Raw genomic sequence first — 21,023 nt, forward strand, 5'->3', positions numbered from 1 at the left:
CTCTCCCAAGGAATATGTTGGAGATAGAGCTTTATTTTCAGGAATTACAACATGAGCAGAGCAAGCTGATAATATTGCACAAATTAAATTAGCATGTGATATGGTTTTGGATATTGTAGATCCTATTTATTATTCAACGCTTAGCTGGTAAGGTAATGAAGGAAACCTTCCAGTTAATATATAGCAACCAGTATGTTCACAGAATGATATATGAACTCTACGGATTAGATGTAAGTTGTAATTTTTCTTCCAGCTCTGATATTTATATTATACTGATATATACACTTTTGATATATACACTTTTACAAAATTCATTCTACTCCTATAAGGACAAAAAAACTGAAGGAAAAATGTCACATGGGAACTCCCTATTATTCCTCTAACTGAACGTGTTTAAATATCAGCTCTCATAACATACAGTCACTTACCTGCTTTTACATGCCTAAGTATTTGAGACTGCCCGTTGAGTGAAAACAGCTGATCTCACTCTAGAAGCTACACTCAGCTATAATGCTGAAACCAGGAAAATCAAGAGTGTGACATCTCTGGACTGACTTTCTCATCAAACTTATGCATGCATGCCAGACTCAGTCTATGGCATGAAGTTCTTCCTTCGATAAACCTTGAGCCTACCAAACAAAACCAAGAAGCAGTAAAGTAAGAATTACCTCACCTAAATTTTACCTGTGTAAATGGCATCTGTCCAGCCTAGTTATCTAAATTCAACAGAGGCTAATCGCTCCTAATGGTGAGTCATCCATCTTTTTCTAACTTGAGCATAAATTAAAGGTGCCTTTCTTCCACCAGTTCTACAGAGAGAGCTTAGAGGATTAGCTTAAAATAAAATGGTTCATTTTAAGTGGCTGGAGCTAGGAGAAATGAATCCCATCTTTCTTGATTTCTTTATTACATGGACAGATAGGAGAAATACTGTGGCCTAAAACCACAACAGTATCTTTAGCTTCTGTCATTAGTGACCATACATAACACCACCATCTCCTCCGAAAATCATTAACACAGTTAAGGAAAAGCTACATCTGTAGAAAGTAGAAATGGAAAGTCATTCCTGTGTGTGTTTGTTCTTAGTTTTCATACTCATTATCCAAAGCATGAAGTAGTGTCAAACCTCCTTCTGCCTCTCCAATTAATTGCTTTTCAGCTTGCAGAGCCTGTCTGCTTCCTGACTGCTGTAGGTGTTCTCCTCTCCCCGGTGGCTTCTGACACTTCCACCACAACAAGCCAAAAGAACAGGCTAAACTGAACCATTCCCAGTCTGAAAGCTAAGGTGTGGCCAGTTAGAAGAGCTAGCATACTTCTGGTATTGCTAAGATTATCAGCAGACAGGAGAATAAAGTACTTATTTAACAGAAAGTAGAAAAATTCCCCAGTACTGTTTATTTTTCTGGAAGAAAAAAAACCCTACACATTTGTACACTTGGATTTTTACATAATATCTGTTTTCTGTGAGAGAATAAACTGAGCATTTTAAAATAGAAAAGGTTTTTTATTATTTGAAGAAATGGACAGAAAATGATTGAATGGATGGAATGAACTGAATACAAAAAATATAGACTGACCATCAGTAGATAGTAAAGACATTTATTGGGTGGACAGCAATGGTATGTATCTTTGGCTTCTGTTGAAATATATTGAATATATCCAAACAGTGCATGTCAAAAGAATACTTAGAAGTCAGACCTTGTATGCATGTTACACTCCTACAAAGCTTGAGGTTCTTCTGTTTTTTACGTAAGATTTGAAAATAACTTTGCCTGCAGTCTGTAAACTTCCTGCCTTTGCTTCAAGTGTTTCATTTCATTCTTTTTCAATTATTTTTTCATATTTGCTCAATTATGAATAATCAAATTCAATTAGGTGCAGCTGTTTGGGATCTGCCACATACCTCTTTTTTTTTTTTCCTTTCCCAATTTCCAAAACAGGGTTGCTTAGATGACAGGAAAATGGAAGGATGGTAAAATGAAAAGTAGACTTTTCAGTTCAAAATCCAGATTTTTTCATTATTAATATTTACATATGGAGTTAAAAAAAAATCTTTTTTTTTTTTTTAACCGGTGCTAATATAAAACGAGTCCTCCTGGATCTCGCAGAGAAGGTAAGTGTTTCAGTATCTCCCAAGCCCGGGGCTTTATCATGGGCCTGAGGCTTGATGACAGGTTCGTCTTTTCTCAGTGCAAATACATACCGAGCACTTTCCCCAAACTCACGGCTCTTCTCCTTACTTTTGAATAGAAAGCATCTAGCCATTTTATTCGGGGGAAACGTGTTTCGGGAAGCACCTGCACCGCGGCGAGGGAAGGTATAGCTCCCCCCGTCAGCGCTGACGGCTCCCCCAGGCCGTGCAGGTTGTGCACCCGCTGCCGCTGGCCGCGCTGCCCCCGCCCGCGCACCGAGCTGCCGGCCCCAACTCGCTCCTTCCGCGGGGTTTCAGCGGGGCCGCCTCGGCGAGAGGAGGCGGCGCAGGGGCGCCCGCGGCGCGCCCGGGCCCGGCTGACGGCGGCCGCCGGGCCGCGGCCCTGCCCGGGGTGACTCCGCGGCTGCAGGAGGCCCCGCGAGGCCCCGCGCAGCCCACCACCCCTCTGACTCCCCTCCACACAGCGCGGAGGCAGCGCCGCCCCAGCGCGGCAGGCGGGAGCGAGCGCCAGGGGCCGCCCGCTGGCGGCGGCGGGGAAGCGGCGACGCCCGGAGGAGGGCGGCGTCTCCTCCCCAGCCGCGGGGGGGTCGCGCCCCGCTCCGCGGCGCTGGTGGGGACGGCGGCGGCGGCTCCCCTCGCCGCCACCGGGGACCCAGTGCTGCCCCGCTGCGCCCGCCCGCTCCATCGCACGCTGTTGTCATGGAGGAGCCAAGATGGCGGCGCTGGCCTACACCCTGGGCAAGCGGGAGATCAACCACTACTTCAGCGTGAGGAGCGCCAAGGCGCTGGCGCTGGCCGCCGTCCTGCTCCTCGCCGCCTGCCACGCCGCCTCCCGCCGCTACCGAGGTGAGGGGGCGGCCGCGGGCGCTGCGCGGGGGGCCGCGGCTGGCGGGAGCGGGAGGCGGGGCCGCGGCGGAGCGGGGAGCCGCCGGCGCGGGGCGGCGGCGGGACGCGCGTCTCGGGGAGCCGAGCCGGGGCAGCGGCGCTGAGGAGCGGCGGGCGGGCGGGCGGGGGGCCGCGGAGCTGGGGGCCGCGGGGAAGCGGCGGCCCGAGCCGCCCTGCGGCGCCCCCGGGGCCACCTGCAGCCGCTGCTGGGCCACGCGGAGCTCTGGTGCCGGGCGTGGGGCCCTTGGATCGGTGATAATGTGATTTATTTATTTAATTTTTTTTTTACTTTTAGGGCAATCAAAATAGTAAGGCCTTAGCCGCGCGTGCGTACGGCGGTTGTTCAGTCTCGTTGTAGAGGTACAGACGAAGTTGCACAGGTAGAGAGTGACTTTCACCGTGTCATATGCTTCCATGTAGGAAGGGTAGTAACCTTTACTTAATAATGATAATCATTAAAATCTTCGTTACTGTGAGATTTGGTTGGATACACTCCTTTTCTGTTTGAACTGTTGTCTCAAACATAAAATCCTGTCTCAGTTATCCCTGTGGTGTAGGAAAATGAACAGTTGCTTGCTTGTTTTATATGTTTTTAGTAGTTGGAGACAAGCCTGTCACTAAGATCTAGAAGCCACGACTGGAGCGTGCGAGCAGCCTCCTTAGTGATGCACGTTAGCTAGGGGACCTCTGGGGACTCTGCTGGTTCCAGTTCTTTGGATATTTGGGATGTTTTGGATCCAAAGCTGTGACTCTCACGTGCTCTGTGAATGATAATGAAAACAGTGGAAGGAAATCTCTTGTTGTTTGTGATTTACTTTTAAAAATGTAGTATGTTTTTAGGGATAAAGCAGAAAGTTTATCCAAAGATAGGTCACGAGAGCTTTGCTTATCATAGGACTACTGGTGTCACTCCATTGTAACACTTTGCTACCAATGTTCAAGGCAGATAAGGCTGTAGCAGAAGAGCAAAATGTGCTCCATGCAGTATTGTTCATGTATCACTGCTTATCAGTATTGTCCATCACCTGTAGAAAGGTGCGGGGAGCTTTTCTTCATGGATATAGTTCACTAGATTCATCCTCCAGCTGATGTGTCAATAAAATAAACTAATAACAGTGCCAAGCTGCAAGATACTGAAGTATTTATTTAATTCTAACGGGGTTCAGATATGAGGTACTGAACTTGCTTTCTGTGCTTTGTGATTTAGGGCTTAAATCAGGTGGAAGGAGGGTAGCAAATGTGATACTTTCCTTAAAGAGGTATTCCAAGACTGTGCTAGGGAAATAGAGATTTCCCTGACAAGCAAATTAGCAGGAAACTTGACTATGAATAAATATGATATATGATGGGAGAGTTAATGGGGGTGTTGAGTCATACATCGCAAAAGAGTTCTCTGAACTGGTTGGTACAGTTTGTTTGGATTTTCAAGAAGCTTTCGACAAGTTTCTTCACACAAAGCTTTTAATTTCTTTAAGCTGTTATAGGAGAAGAGAGATGTTGTCTAATTGATTAATAACTGTTTAGGAATAGAGTGTGAATGAATACAGAGTTACCAGCTGAGTCTCCCAAGAACAAATAGCATTCAAAACACTCATAAATGGTTTAGAAAAGGAGAGCGGAAAAGTGAGGTGGCAGCATTTATAGAAGATACAAAATTATTCAGGCTAGATAAAAGTAGAGGTGTTTGAGAGACCATACTGCAACTTTTCAGTGTTTTAAAAACAGCTGAAATGCAGCAAATAAAATGTTAGAATATTTTTGGAAAATAAAAAACAAAACAAAATTTCAGTGTGCTAGTGCACAACCAAAGCTAACCTATATCTTGAATATTGTCAGTGGTGCAGGTCACCCCCTCTTAGCATGGGTATAATACAATTTGTTTAGGCTGGAAAGAAAATGAGTAACCTGGTAATGGTCTCTAATATTCTGAATTATATGGGGAAGGTGAACTGATTATCGTCATCTTATAATATGGGAAGTACCAACAGCAAAAGAAATTAGCAGGCAGTAGATTTAAAGCAATCAGAATGAAATACTTTTTTTGCAGAGTAAAAGTGAAAAAGTTCACACTTTTTTTTACAGTCATAAATCTTGGCAACAAGTTAAAATTATAATTATACCCCTTATGCTAAGAGTGTGGATCAGATGGGGAGTGCAAACACAAATGGCCTCATTAGAACATCTGGCCTGAAGTTGCTGGAGCATGAAAGCTGGGACATGACAGGGAAAGGATCACTCTGTACGTGTCTTGCTTTTTATACTTCATCTTTCAGCATATGTCATTAGTGGCTGTCGGGAAAAGGACAGTAGGCAAGATAAACTCTTTCAGAGGAATGTATGTTCTACCATAACAGGGTCAAGCAGAAAAATTTAACAATGGATTAACCATCCATCTGGATGCTGTTGCTTTCATGGATGTCTAGGAATAGGAAGGAATGAAGGAGAATTGCATATAAATAAAAAGTAGTGAAATCTATTTTGTGGCACTATTTTTTCCAAGAAGTTTTAACTTTAATGCCTGAAGAAACTGATATCCCAAAGTTTGCATTAGTTGAAATAACAGCTACCTGATTAATGGAGAAAATTAGACTGAAATTAGACATTCGTTGAAATTAGACATGTCATTCGTAAGGTTAGAAGTTTCTGATGATCCTGACCAGAAATTGGTGTCATATACAGCATATAAAAAGCAACAAAGGCTGCAGCTGGCCTTGAAGTGAAATTATGTTAAGTCAAAATACTTGTTATTCCACTGTCATCTATAGTTTACAGAATCAAACTTATACCATAGAAGCATGTTGACACTGGGAGTTGTGTTGTTCAGTTGTCACTGTTTTGGGGGGGAGGGTTTGTATGTGTGCATGGGTGTTAAGGCTTCTGGTTTGTCATACAGTGATTTTTCCTCAACAGTTCAGATGGGGAAGGTTGGTCAGTGATTCTTCTTTTTGTGGGACAAGCCTGGAAGTGCTAAGACTTTTTGAGAGTTTTTTTTTTTTAACTTTTTTCAGAGGAGGTAAAGTGGTTAAAAAGAGGAAAAAAAAGGCTAAAAGCAGTAAAGGTACATAAAGACTGCTTTTATACAATTTCCTGCTTCTCATTAACCCTAAGTAGGAGTGAAAATACTAATACTTAGATTTTATGTTTGCCGTGTATCCGTATTTTTAAGATTTCGCATGAGCGGTAATTAGATAAACTAAGCTAACTACCAAAAAAAGTTATCTCCCTCGATTTAGCAACCCATGTTGTGTAGATTGCCACCTATCTTTTTTTCTCTCCTGGCAATCCAGAAAAGTTCATGAGGCATTGATTAAAGTAAAGAATATGTGTGCATTTTGTGAAGCAGTTCTAACATTCCTTTGTTTCGTCTGATTGACTTCAGTTAATTTTGGCCTCAGTCCTGCAAATGCATGTTTTAGATTGCACTTCCCAGTGGAATTTGCCTGTACAAAAGTTGTTTGTAGGAAAAAAATGCTGGACTGTGGGTTGTGGTAGCCCAAATTCATGTTCAGTGGTACAATGGAAACTATCGTATTTAAAGGCCATTTAAAACTTTTGCAAAATTTTAAGTTAATTAGAACCATCTTTAACTTGCATGCAACTTCAAAACATTAATTTGACTAAACGTGTCTATAATATCCAGTGAAGTCAGATAGTGCTGTGTATTTTTCAGTTATTATCATATTTCAAAGGTACAGTCTTAAACCTTGTTGGAAATAACTTCTTATTTTAAACTTTGCATTCTTAGAATAGTCACTGAATTACCATGTTTAGAACTGCATTTTTATTTCAAATAATTGTGAACAGCTGGAATTCTGCTTCTTTGAAATAGAGGTATACCTGCTTGGGCACTGAATGAAGACTTTGAGGTTTTACAAATTCAGTAGAATTGTAAATTAAATTAATGAGCATAGTAAAATTCAGAGGAATCATATTCTTTATATAACTATACCTTAGTATATATGAGTGCAACACTTGATTGAAAATAAAATGTAATTTTTGGGACAGATAGTTAAAAGCATTAAGGAACTTCAGAAAATGATCCGTTTTGTCTACGGAATGACAGGTTTCTTTTCTCAGTCTTTTTTAAAATGAAGATCTCGTTGATGGTTAAGAGGAAGGTATAGTGGATTAAAAAGAAAGTGCTTCTTTAGCTGTTCTGTTATTTAAGAGGTTCATCTCCTATGTAACACTTGGGCATTTCTGGAGGCTCTCTTTTGCCTATAACCTCTGCGCTACCATCTCAGCTGCTGTTTTGCCCTTGTTTCATTCTCCACCCTCATCTTCCCTAAACAACTTCTGCTTTTATGTTTACAGAAAAACATCAGACATCAATAATGCTCCTAATGACTTTCAGGAACTTTCTCTCTTGCAGGTGAAATAGTAAGATATTCAGTATTAGGAGTTAGGAAAGAGTTAGGAAAGAAAGCCTAATTCCTTGGCCTAAAATATTATCTGTATATTTGCATGTGTTAAAATAATTTTTATACAGTGCATCATGTTTGGAATGTGATTTCAGTAATCATACTATAGGATGGCGGCTTGTTTTATTTGTGGGTAATTTTGGTGGAGTAGCATATTGTCTGCAGTTACAATTTGCTGTCACCCGTTGCTTATACTTGAAAAGATGACTCTCTTGAGTGCACTCAGGTCTGCACGCTGACCTGGGTTGCCAGCTCATAGTATTTGTGCTCTTCATTGCCTTCACAGCTAGATATTACTAGGAAAATCCATAGTAGTTGTTGCAACTGTAAAATAGGGGAGTGAGAGAGCAGGGTGGATAATATAGCTTCACTTTCTCCTGGAAATAGTCATAAATATTTGTGAAACGTTCTGTCACTAAGATGACGAGCTCTTAAATAAGACTGTGAGGAAATAACTCTGTTCCTGTAGACTTTGTATGGGGTGCATGGAATAAGGCAGGAGCACTAAGTGGAAGATAGGGAAAAGTATATTATGCAGCTTTCTCATTCCTCTCTACTGAATGAGAAATCGGAATTGAGGAAAAGTAGAATGCGTTCATGTAATTAGACTGTATTCTTATGTATAAATGCAAGGAGACCATACAGAACATAATTTCTAGTACTGCTTAATTTTTGATGATGAAAATACTCTTTAGCATATTTTTTCCCAATATAATGTGCATTTAAATATTCATGGTATATATAAGTCTAATAGTTCATCTGTGTAAGATCTGTGGGAGACTTGGTGGAAGAGGCTTTTTGTACCATAAGTATAGAGCTACTAAGCTCCTGTCTTGAACTCAAGATAAGAAACATTTGCTACTATGAAGAATTAGTAGACTAAGATTCCTCAGTCTTGAAAATAAATGATTGAGAAAGGACTTGTCAGTGGTCTGCAAATCATGGTAGACCTGGATGTGGGCTATCTCTTCCAATACAAGAACTAGGGAGTATCAAAACTAGTGGAAATCATATTTAAAACAAAAAAAGGGGGGAGTGATCATTGATCTGACCACAAATAGCCATCTTTATTTTCTTCTGTGTCTTCTTCAGCAAATTAATATGCCTTTCAGGGGAAGCACACATAATTAGTGGTGGATTTTTTTAATGTATTTCTGATATGTCTCCTACTAGATTTCATCTTCTGCAAAGTTGATTTTTTTAATAGCAGTTTCTGTAATAAACCTAATTCATTTGTTCTCATAATCTAATCACAAACAACATGAGTTTGTTAATTTTGAAATTATTTATGACAGTTTCATTTTTGAATGACTCACAAGTTATGTTGCTTGAAAGTTGAAGAAGGGAAAGATGATTTTATTTTAAATCATTAAGAAAAACTAAAACTTTGGTCATTTTGAACTTATGGTTTCTACTAAGAAAATGTCTGTCCAACAAATCTGGGCTATGCCAGCACAATTCTGTGAAAAAGTATATGAAGATTCAGCTTTGCAAGTCACCTGCTGTTTTCTGAGCTCCTTTTGCAGAAGTTTTGGCAGCAGGATCAGCAGCTGTCTTGCAGGCAGCAGCAGTTGGAAGAGAAGGCAGGCACTGATAAACTGCTTCTGGAAGATCTTTTCTTAGACATGCCCAGAAATGGCACCGTACTAATGAAGCAAGCATCGCCTGGAAGGAAAAGATTATATGGCTGACCTGGAGCGACCTGTGCTGGTTGAAAAGTAGGAGAATGAGAGACTACCTTCCTGGAAATCCCTGGGTTGAGCCTGCACCTGCAGTGTCAGCATACTTTCATGGGAACTCTTGTAAATGTTAGAAGCATGTGGCCTCCCGTGTCATGGAATTTACCGCATCCTGTAACTGCTGTTAAGTAATAAATCAGTTTGAAACACAGTGCATGTGCATTATGATTAGGAAGGAAGTGTCAGTTTAGTTTATGGTATCCCAAACATTTGCTTGGGAGGTTATGGGTGAATTTGTCTCAGGGGATTTCTGAATTACCCAGGAGAAGTTAACGAATTCCCATGGGTGACAAGAAATAGGATCACTGTATGTATGTATTTAATTTAAATTTTAAACACACATTTCTCTTTTGTGTCTCAAAATCTGCCTAACCAAGAGCTCCTACAGCTGAGATAGGCGATGAAGAACGATGTTTTTGTTAAAGCCCAATTATCATGATAAGAGTGTGTCACATGTGGGTGCTTGTGGTGAACCAGACCAAACTCAGGGCTACGACTCTGAGAAGTTTATCCAGACTTTTTTCAATCCTGCGTATTATTCCGGCTTTTCTAGTAGTCATGGTGCAATAGCAGTGGTAAGGAAATGAAGTTCAAGGAAAGAAAAGAAGTCTGCTTCTAACAGTTGTATTTTGAAATAAGAGAACTGGGGAACCTTAGATCATTGTAAATAATGACACTTGGTTATATAATCACTGCTGAATTTGTAGGATAAATGAGCCAAGAAATAACATTTGCAATACAGTCTTTTCTCCATGCCCTTTCCTGAAAACAGGAGGAAGGAGTTTTAGGAGAGAAGGGAAGGATAGAGGATATCTTTAGCTGCCACTTCTTCCTTCTCCCAAGCTAACTTTATGATCTCCTCCAAGAAGCAGCATCCAGGTGCTGTCTTATCAGTACTTCTGTGTCTGAGATGTACTTTTTTGTGTCCTAAATAACAGAGAGTTAGAGTTTGGGGTTTCAGCTATACTTTAAACCTGTATTTTGTTTTATGCTTTTTTGAAACTTTTCCAACCTCCTTGATGGGAATCTTATCTTTTATTTTTCTGGGGTGGGTTACGGAGGAGCAGGCAGCTAAGTACCTGTTCACAAATTAGAGTATCAACAACATCACCAATGTGCGGTGCAGATAATCTGCACGATAATCTGGGAAGATCTGTGATCATACAGGTTTCTAAAGATCCTAGTCCTTATTTATTGGAAGAATAGAGTTGTTCCCATCATCCATATAGTCATTAATGCAGGTTTGCCTTATCATTTTGAGATTCATTTCTGCTGGCTCTTCAGGTTTCTTGCTGGACATATGATTTGTAAAAGCTACTAACCTAAATAATTGTGAGATGATGGAAAACGATGTGGTTTATGGTCCTACTTTGAGGAGAACAGCTAATACGTCTGTGTGTGTTAATTTTTTTAACATATTTTACTGAACTTTTTCTTGGGGAAAGAGATTTATGCATTCTTTAATGTTTCATGCATATTTTAGGAAGTAATTAATTAAAAACTTTATGGGCCAAATATTTCAAATAATTTCGTGGATACTTATAGGGAGTGCACTTTCATTTGGGGGGAAATATGCTTTTATGGAACAGACTATGAAACATTCAAATAAACACATTTTAGGTTTTTGTAGTGTACATAATGAAGGTTTGAACTATAGAAGTGCAAACTTTTGAACTGTCAAGCTCACATTTCGTTATTGCTGAAGCAGTGAAATTTTAAATTTTATAGTTTAAACTTTGTGGTTACACTGTATTTTTAAAACATTTGAGTGTATAGTGTGAAGTATTTCCATAGGTCTAAAGTGCCCAAGTTTAACTGTTGAGAACCTGCAGTGCAAGACGAGGATTGCTGTAGTCCAGCTCAGTACGCGTGGCCCCCAAGGAGCTGTCGTGCCTCATTCCAGCATCTGCTGCTGACCTTTCCCTGGCACTGCTGTGACTCGGGAGCAGTCGCAGAGTGATCCGGCCTGGTTACCTGGCCCGGCTCCCTTGAGCCAGTGCCAGCACTGGCACGAGGGAGCGGGCCCTGCCAGCAGCCGCTTGTACTTAGATAGACTTAAAACAGTCATGGCATTTTGGCCTTCCTTACAGTTTTAGCAGAAGCGGGGGTTGAAGGAGTCTTTCGGCAGCATGTTTTGGGGCAAAATATTCTCTCTCCACGATCATCGAAAGCTGCTGCTGCGCTCATTGACCATTGATTGTATACTCATGCAGGACTGAGTGGCACCTTTTTATGTTACCTTCCCATGCTTTCTAGTACCTCACTTCTGCGGGTTTGCTAGAACTGCTCCAAATGTGCATGCATGCATACTTTTTTCTTTCCTTTGTGCTTCTAGGCATTGAATAACTTTTGCACTTGCGGAAGATCACATTGGTTAAGTTGCAGGATAGTTGAAAACTAAAAAGTGATCATGTTTTCTGAGTTTTTTTCCCCCCAGATTTAAAATGTTTATAGAAAAATAATTTCAATGTTGATACTGTCTTCCCAGTTTCTTCCCAGTATTGGGAAATTATGGAAATAGTAAGTCATTTTCTGAATTTTCTTATGCCTTATTAAAAAAAAAAAAAAAAAAAAAGAAGAGATCATATGAGAATTAGTACAGAATAGCACCTGGAGGGGGATAGTGTGAGAAAAGCTTTTGTTTACATTAAATTAATGCATAGTTTGTGTTGTGTACTACTGAAGAGGAATGTAAAGTAGGCATTATTTGTCTGCAGAATTTATTTAAAAAAGGGCCTTCTGAGGATTCAGGTAATTCCCATGCAGGTTAAGCTTAGTACAGACTTCCCATAATGATAAGCTATTATGTGTTCCTAGCTGACAAATGGAACATTTGGCAGTATTTTTATATGATTTTCTTTAACTTATATGTTGGTAATAAATGGCTTAAAACGTTAATAATAATGCTTTGAAGTACAAATAACTAATCGTTGCTAACAAGGACAGATGCTTTCAGTAAAAACTAAAATGTAGCCTCAGGGTTATTGAGCACTTCTGTAGATGCTTAACTTTGAGCGTGAGAAATCCACTTTCTTTCTCCTCAAGATCTCTTTTGTTTTTTCAAGGGTGTCTTAGTTTGAAAATTATATCAATTTAATCAAGATAATTTCTAGAGTTCAAAAAGTTTTCTTATCGCATTGTTTTTTATTTTTATGTCCCATGGTCTTGTTTGTTTTTTATGAGTGTACACTAATTTATATTACGTACATCATACTTTTTTTGAACACAAGTGCATTTAGTCTCCTCAATGTCTAAAATGCATTTTAACTAACTCTTTCAGTAATTCCCAAGCGTGATCTGCAGATTTCTAGTTGTTTGCAGCTATTCTGTGGAGCATGTTGCCTTTGAGAGTCTAATGAGGGTTATGCAGTGGAGAAAGGAGAATATGGTGAATTAGACCTGTAGAACAACACTGAGTAAACTCACTCCAGTTTACTGCTTTGATCTTGGTATTTACAGCTCATGAAATTTTTAGCTGAAATAAAACAAATTTTAGTCGTACTATAAATATAATGCTAAATCCAGCAATTAATATTCCCAGCATCTTTAAAAATCTTAGGAAAGAATGAATCTGTGCTTGTTATTGTAATGCAGTCTCTGAACTTGTGACTATCTGTACATTTATGTTTCTTTATTTAAATGAAAAATACAACATGCAGAAGACATAAAGAGGGTATGAGATTCTTATTTCTTTTATTTATTTACATTTGTCAAAATAAGTCTTTGTCCATAAAGACTTTTTAGCTTTTGTACAGCTTTTGTACAGTCTGTACAGTTGTACAGACTTTCTATGGAAACTCTTAGCTAATATCATTGTATTTACAATGGCTCGTCTCCAGACTTGAATTATTTTATATTAAAAATTTAAATGAAAGCAGCTGAGTAGTTAACTGATGCAAAATAACTCAAAATATTTGTTTACTCTCCAAAGGAGCTCTCTGGTAATTACAACAGCTGCAAATATGAACACTTGGATATCTATTTTCTTCCTGTCAAGAAGAATGAGAAGTAGAGATCATGCAACCTTTGAATATGCGTTAGACAAAAATATTCTCAAGCTAAAAAAAAAAGACAAAACCACACTAATTGAGAGGCATGCCCTCTTTAGCAGAGTACCTTTGCAATTAGTTTTTTTTCCACAGGTTTTCTTCTTGCATCTTTTCAAATAGCTAGATTCCTTTTATCACAAAATAGTCATTTTTTGCATTCTGTGCAAATGTAGTAATGTGTCTACAGAACTACTTCCCTCAAAATTCCGACATTGCTATATTTAAAAAAATAAAGTAAGAATCATGTGCTGCCTCTCAGGCTACCTTAGCTTTGACTATGGTAAACACTTACGTTTTCTTATCAGAATGTTTTGTAGAAAGCCTTACCAGCGTACCTTTTTCTCCGCTGTCCTCTTTGTTGGATTGTGGACATGTGGAAGGCTTTGTTTAAGCACATGGTAAGTGCTATCGTGGTTCTGTCTCTTTTTTCCTAAAAATTTTACTATAGTATTGATCTTTTAGGACTGTGAACTTGGGTCTCATTAGCTGACAGCAGTGCCTTCTAAATTGCTGTTCCCGCAGACCTCAGACATCACTCTACCTGCATCGCTCTCTGTTCCCCGCATTTAATTTGCAGCTCTAGATGAAGCTTCAGATTTTCTCTGAACAGTTGAACTAGTCAGCAAGTGAATCCGTCTCCTTAGGTGTGGCTTCCAGTAGCCCTGAAGAGTGGGTGGAAAAAGCCTCGTTCTTTAGAAGTAATACAGATTTCACTGAAATAAAGGGAAATTTGCTATTGAGTTTAATCAAGTTAAGATTTCACAGAAAGTGTTAAGTAAGGGTTTTGTGGTACATTGTTTCTGCACGAGCCACCATAGATAATTGCCATTTCATTTACCACAGTTTTCCTGTTTGTCATGGTCTGAAATGTCAAGTATGACAAAAATGCCAGAGGGCAGCTCCTCTTACGGCAGGCAGCTTTGCCCTGCGTTGAGTTTATACGACAAAGGAACCTGATGTGGAGTCTGTTGAAAGGTGACAGCCACCGATTTCATAACTGAGGTGTTTTATTTATATGGACTTAAAATTACCTGAAAAATTGCCACCTGCAAGGTGATTAATCGTAATTAGTGTGCAACTTTTAGGCTGGAAGAAGTAGCTGGAATTCAGAATTGTCAGAGAATTCTCGTGTAAAATTATTTCTGCGTAGTAACCCAGCATTTAATTCCAGCTGCTCGAAGGTGATAGCTATGCTTTAAAAACAGGAGATGTAATAGGCTTTCTTGCAAACCTCATTTTGAGATTCATATTCTGTACAAGACACCAGGTATGCTAATTCTTTGTAGAAGTTTATTATATTGAAGTGTTAATTTCTTTATTTTATACTAGTGTGCTCTTGAATAATAGGTAGCACAGTGAATTGCATCTTTTATTCCGAAGTCACAAATGCTATTCCAGCATCTTTCCAACAGCAAAAATTGAACCACTGTCATTTTGTGGGTCAGAGGTATGTTTTAGAGAGACGTCACATAAGCCATAGGACTATTTGCAGAAAGTTGCGCAAGATGTTGTTGCAATAAGTTAAATCTGGTTACTGCTGTTGATTGCTTGGATTCCTGTGTGTTTCAAATATTGTCGGGGTGTTTTTAAAAGGTAGCAGAACTCTGTTTTAACTTTTTTTTTGTATCTGAATTCTAATCTTAATGTAACACTTTAAAGGTGATGACACATGTGAATATCTTCTGTCCAGTGGGAGATTTCTTGGAGAAAAAGTATGGCAGCCCCACAGTTGTATGATGCACAAGTATAAACATAGGTAAGGAAATTCTTCCTTTTAGTTTTTCATTTACCTGGAAAGAAGGCTAATAGCTGTTGGACTGCAGTTTTAGTTATTGCAATCTCATGTTTTTCACTTTATAGCTGATTCTCTAGGCTTTCAACAAAATGTATTATTTATCAGAAGAAAGCCTTTTCATTGTAGTTTATATGTGTATCTACAATGCCTACCATAGTTGAGTTTATTTGCTAAAATACAAATAAATGTTAGTGGTGCTAATAATTGTTTTGGAGAACCACAAGATACTGCAAGAGACTGCAAAACTTCGTATGTCACTTTCATATTGCTGAGGGAAAACACTATGATTATTTTTAGAATCCCAAGTAGCTAAATGTGTAGTGAAAGTGATTAATTATCTCCTGATGAACTCTATCAAACAATTGTCAATAAAATTACCAGTCACCTTTTTTTAAATTAATACTAGTAAGAGAACTTTATTTTTCAAAATTACACTGTGTATTACCATTTCGAAACTCCTTTGTTTCTAGCACCACATAATAGGAAAGCCTGTTCTAATCACATTAGTAGGAGAGTTGATTTTCATTTGTATGCAAATTATTCTACATTTTTAATTAATTTGGTATGTTTTATAATGGATTTACCATTCCTTAGAGCTGGAGATAGTGCTTAGAATTATCTGTATTGCTCTATAGATTTTTGCCAAGACTTTTCCCTAAAATAGTATAAATTTCTCATAACATGCATGTTGCTGTTTTGTTTTTACAGTGAAGCAAAAAGTTGCCTCATAGACAAACACATTGCATTTATAGGAGACTCTAGAATTCGACAGCTGTTTTATTCGTTTATAAAACTCATAAATCCTCAAGTCAGAGAAGAAGGAAATAAGGTAAGAGGGTTGTTACTGTTGTTATTTTTGTTTCTTTCCTCCCAATTTGCCTCTTAACTCTTCTCCAGACTTCCAAAAAAGAAGAAATTACACTGTCTGCAGCCTTGGAATCAGGAAGAAGAACCACAAAAAGGTGTTTTGGAGAAGAACAAGATTAGGCCAAGATAATTGTTTGGGTATTAATGAGATGATTGGCAGTCTGAGAAGTGAACTAGAAAGCTTGAGAGAAAGCTTGTGGCAGTCTGGGAATTAATTAATGAAGTTGACTTGTCCCATAGCAGCTTGTGCTTCATATTTGGCTTCTTGATGAGAAAATGATTGTTCCACTGTGTGTTTTTAGCCAGTAGTAATTCATAGCTTATAATTTGTCATTTTATATGTGAGTTGAATTGCTGACATGATCTGTTCATAAAAATCCTTGGGGCACTGAGTGATTTCCAGGTCTGACTTGAGGCTGAAACTAAAAATAGCTTCCGGTCTTAATTTTCTGGTTTGCAGCTGCTGAAAAGCAGTTTGAATTTTGCAAAGTGAACAATGGGAACTACAGCTTGGTTGGTGGAAACAGTGAGAAAGTATTTAGGTATATACTTTGAACAGAATGTTAATTTCTTTTGGTACATCATACTTCTTAGGTTTATCACTTTGTTAATGTATGTACATATGCAAGGGAAAAGACGTTTCACTTTCAACTTTAGATTAGATCTGTCAATTAGTCAGTACTTCTGTGGTTTAGAAGTGCAAGCTGGCAGTTTATCTAAGAGGCAGCGTGCAGGCATGTTTCACTTGTCAAAAAAAGATGTTTGTTTGATCGAGTAACTCTTTTGTCTAGTCTGTTGGTTAGATAAAAGTTGCTGCCCAGAAGTGGGAGTGAGTTAAGCAACTTTGAGGTGATAGAGTGGTATAACTGATTTCAAGTTGAGAGGTATCTTTTGTGAAATATTTAAGAAATCAAGATCTCAATTTGTATGAGAGAAATATACTTGTCCTTTTCGACCAGCTTTGAAATTAGTATTACATATACTCATAATATATTAAAGGAGGGTTGTATCTGTAGTTAAGGGTATCTAACTACTTCCATTATAATTTCATATAATCTTCTCATTCAACAAACTGAATGATATATTCCAGGCTTTATTTCTACCTGAGCTGATTTTTTTTTATTCTTTAATTAGAACTGTTTCAGCTGTTGTTTACAAAGAATGTAGATATATGAAAAGAAACACTAGGGCAAGGAAGTGAACGGAAGGTATGAAAAAAAGAAAAGGTCCCATTTTTCTCATTTTGGGCAAAAAATGTTGGAAAATATTTAATGATACCTTTGTAACCAAGTGAATAGAAAGCATTTCAGACTTTGAATATAATTCTACCAGGAAAAATACCCTCTCTGAGAGTAGCATGTTTTATCAAGAAAGTAACATCAACATTTTGCATGGGTATACTGACAAGTCTATACAAGAAAAATTCTTTCTAGCAAAGGTAAACCTTTAGGTGAGGGCAAATTAACATATGAATGTAATTTTTTTTTTCTGAAAGGTTGTTTCTTGGTTTTTATTGTTTTGCATTTTTTGACAGCATGGAAACATTCCTTTTGAAGATAAATCTGCTTCAATTAAAGTGGTAAGTTTTTATCTGGCATTAAATTGCAAGCCATAATAGTGGGTGTATAATTGTGTACAATGTAATCCAAATTGCAGTCAGAGCTGGATTTTTCACATTTCCACAAATGTTGTAGTAGTCAAAAGAAGTGCGAGAAGAATCAACATCCTTTATAAGTCTTCAACAAAATATATCAAACTTAGTATTATATTTTGAATAGGATTCTTTGAGAGACTTTGGCTTTGAGTACTTGTATTCTGTGATAGCTTTTGACTTGAGCTCTGGTAGTACTGGGTATAATTTATTTTTTTGCCAAATCTTATAATTTGGCCTTCCCAGGAATAGCTCTTAATGGGAAGTTTACTCTTTCACAGCTCTAACAATATGTATCTGGGTCTAACTTACTTGGAGTGGTAATTGCCATATTTGCCATTGAGCTCCCTGTGTTACCCCAGCAAGTATTCTTTCCACTGTTTCTGCATAAAGAAATAACCACAATGTTGATATGATGTGGATATATAAAAAGAGAAAGCAAACAGAATGCGTGGGGGACTGTTCTGCTCTGCCCCAGCAATTGCAGTGGTGTCCCCTGTAGCTTTCTTTGCTTCCCATACCAGCTGTCAGCAGTGCTAGGACTCTGCTAGTCATATATTTGTTTATCCCCTTGAGACAACTCATTCTGTGTTCATGAACACCAAATAACCAATGTACTTGTTCAGTTGTCTGTGAGTGAGTTTTGAGTACCTGTTTCGGCGCACGGTGAAGAGAGAGGCTGCCGAATAAAATTTTAGGGTGTGATTCAGTGGCAGTTTAAGCCTACCGAGCTTTTGTCTCACTCTTCTGCCCTGAACAGTATGTTGCTGTGTTGCGCTGTAGTCCTGTAGCTATAGAGTGGGCTGGTTTAGGAGTTGATCCAGGTGAAAATTTATCTTGGGTTCCTTTTCAGTCAGATCTGATGGGATTAATCATGTGGATATCTATCTGAGTGCTGAAAAGGAGAGGACAAGGTAGAAGGAAGAGGATGAAGTCCAGATTTATATTGGCTTAGCCTGACTCCGCTCTGTATCTTTTTAAACTCTTTAAGCCTGGATAGGTGTCTAACCAGCAAGATTGGAGATAGCAGGTTTGGGCATCTAGGAGATGTCATGGTAATTAAGAATATATTCCTACTTTCCTGCTCCAAGAACAAGACTATGCTTTCTCATATTTCACTCTATATTGCTGTCGATATTATTGGTATGGTAGCTGAATTTTCACATTCAGAATGGCTCCAAACCAGTAATCCGAGTGTGGAAAATACTTGACCGACAAAGGAGAAAATCACTGGGGAGCAAGTGGCCCGTTCAGTTTTGTCCTTTCTGTTCATAATACTGACCCTTCTGTCCTCCAGACAATGCAGATGGCTGCTGGATCTCACATAGATTCTTACCAAATAATGAATTGAGAGCATGTCTCAAGTGAATTACCAAAATCTTTACGTCTGTGTAGGTGGAAGATAGAGATGTTTCCTTTCTGCTGGTAGTGTTTCTTTATTCTGTGTTACAAAGTTTCCTTACAATTATTTTTACATATGGAATCCTTTCTGTTTCACTTTAATGTGATTTTGTAGTCCTTTTGCTACTTCTGCATCTGAGGTAGTAGCTAGATACTATTTAATCTCCTGACTTTACCTGGGAGCCATAATAGCACTAACCAAAGTATAGATTGTCTTTCTAGATGAAGGTTGTGGATTAATCACGACATCTGAAAAAATGAGAGTCATGGGTACACATTAAATGTCCATGACACTGTAAGATTTAAAGAGCTAACTATTTATGAAGTGGTAGTGTTAAATGTTAGCATTTCTTATAGTTTGAAAATCATAATCTCAAACTTGCATTTTCATTATTACTCTGTAAAATTCTGGGAAAAAAATTGTTGGTAAAAACTGTGGGGAATAGAACAAAAAGCAGATTGGAATAAATAAGCTACAGATGCAAACTTGTTTTTAGTCCTGATGGTATTGGCGAACAGGACATCACACTTGGCAGAAGCTAAAGAGTCACCTTCTCAGTGAAATCCTGGATCCCAAACTACAGACTGGAATGTTTTCTTTTATTCATGAGAGCCAAGTTATGTTTTCTTCTTTTTGTTTCTTTTTCATTTCCCTTTTTTCCCTGAGATGTCAGGCTTTTCATGCTAATTAAAAAGGAAGTCTCACTTTGGGCGATGCAGTTTTCCTTCACAGTTGAATTGCGTAGTTAGTTCAGTTTTCTGATTTTTTGTTATTAGTCTACTGCTTATGTTAATGCTTACAAAGTATATCTGCATTTGTTTCACAGGATTTCCTGTGGTATCCAGAAGTTAATGGCTCTATGAGGCAACGTATCAAATCTTGGACTGAGGTCTGTTTTGAAAATATATTTACTTTAGGAAAATATAGCAACTAACTGAGGAATGTTACCTCTTTTGTTTTCATATGCACAACTGTAATTGCTAAGAGTTCAAGCCTTCGTTCAACAACTGCAGCAGATCACGTATATTCACTCTGTTATGTACCAGAGATCTGAAAGTTGACAGAAAAATAAAGAGGAGTGCTTACTGACATACATGTTTCTGGCATCTCTGGGTCTGTAAAGAGTGACTGTTTGGACAAAAAAAAAAAAAAAAAACAGCACAGAAAATCCTGCTTTCTAGGAGGAGTTTGACCCATCCTATTAGGAGCTGAAAGGATTTTGCTACAATTTGGCACACCTCTTGTTCTGTCTCAGTTATGGTTTTGCTTTTAGGGGAAGAGAAATTTTTATATTCATGTTGAGTGATGTAAGCTGAAGAACACAAGCAATTTGGAAAGTGTGTAGAGTGCTTTGATTTTTCAATATTACTCTGCAATTATGTACTAGTTATTTCATACAACTATTTCACTTCTGAGTGGCCATGTTGTTCAGTATACAGTTACTGATGAGCTATTTATGTTATTGTGTAACGAGTAAAATATTTACAGAATGGCAGCTGATTTTCAGTGAGGGTTTCTTCCTTTGCTGGCCTGTGAATGGTCCGGAATTATCTAGTAATGGCCTGTGGTGATTTTTTTTTTTGTTACCCTGTTCTTCATTCTTGCAAGACTCCTTCTATCAAGATAGCCAAAGTTATCCTTCAGTTTTCATTTTCTGTGATTAATACAGACATTTGAGAACTGTTAAATCCTTGCTGGGTGAAGACAAAACTTACTTTTGAAATGATCTGCATTTTCTGTTTCCTCGTGCTCTTCTGTTTGTGTGTGTGTTCTGTTCCTTATCTTAGATCTAACTTTCAAACTTCTGGGGCATCGATTGTCCATTGTCCTCATTCTGTTTTTACAGTGGCCTTATGGTCGCTTTGAGCTTTAAAATAGCTCATATAGATGTCTGAGAATGCCAAGAGGTGCTTAGAGAAAATGTACTTCCATAGTGTGATTTAAAGTTTACTTGATCTTAGAAGGAGGTGTTTAGTTAGCTTTTAAAGAGAACTTGTACTGCCAAGTTGATGATGATTGTGAGTGCTTATTCATACTTTGTGGATTCTATCGTGAAAATTTT

At 38.4% G+C, this 21,023-nt stretch overlaps 1 protein-coding gene across 3 annotated transcripts in view; it reads left to right on the forward strand.

The window, feature by feature from the left end:
• Nucleotides 1-2,605: 2,605 nt before the first annotated feature.
• The window catches only part of CASD1 (CAS1 domain containing 1), a 40,860-nt gene continuing 22,442 nt past the window's right edge, over nucleotides 2,606-21,023 (forward strand). Inside the window, exons 1-5 of one of the 3 annotated variants that reach the window (XR_010387595.1) lie at nucleotides 2,606-2,998; nucleotides 14,906-15,002; nucleotides 15,750-15,870; nucleotides 17,443-17,487; nucleotides 19,788-19,850. Coding sequence is in view for 2 of the 3 variants with exons in the window: in XM_064506085.1 (XP_064362155.1) it covers nucleotides 2,866-2,998; nucleotides 14,906-15,002; nucleotides 15,750-15,870; nucleotides 17,443-17,487; nucleotides 19,788-19,850 (459 nt within the window). In the remaining variant the exon portion in view is untranslated. Of the gene's footprint in view, nucleotides 2,999-3,453; nucleotides 13,645-14,905; nucleotides 15,003-15,749; nucleotides 15,871-17,442; nucleotides 17,488-19,787; nucleotides 19,851-21,023 lie in introns of those variants that run through there. The other 2 variants (XM_064506085.1, XM_026098640.2) reach the window with 2 other exon arrangements.

The sequence above is a fragment of the Dromaius novaehollandiae genome, chromosome 2 (assembly GCF_036370855.1).
Source record: "Dromaius novaehollandiae isolate bDroNov1 chromosome 2, bDroNov1.hap1, whole genome shotgun sequence".
Lineage (NCBI taxonomy): Eukaryota > Metazoa > Chordata > Aves > Casuariiformes > Dromaiidae > Dromaius > Dromaius novaehollandiae.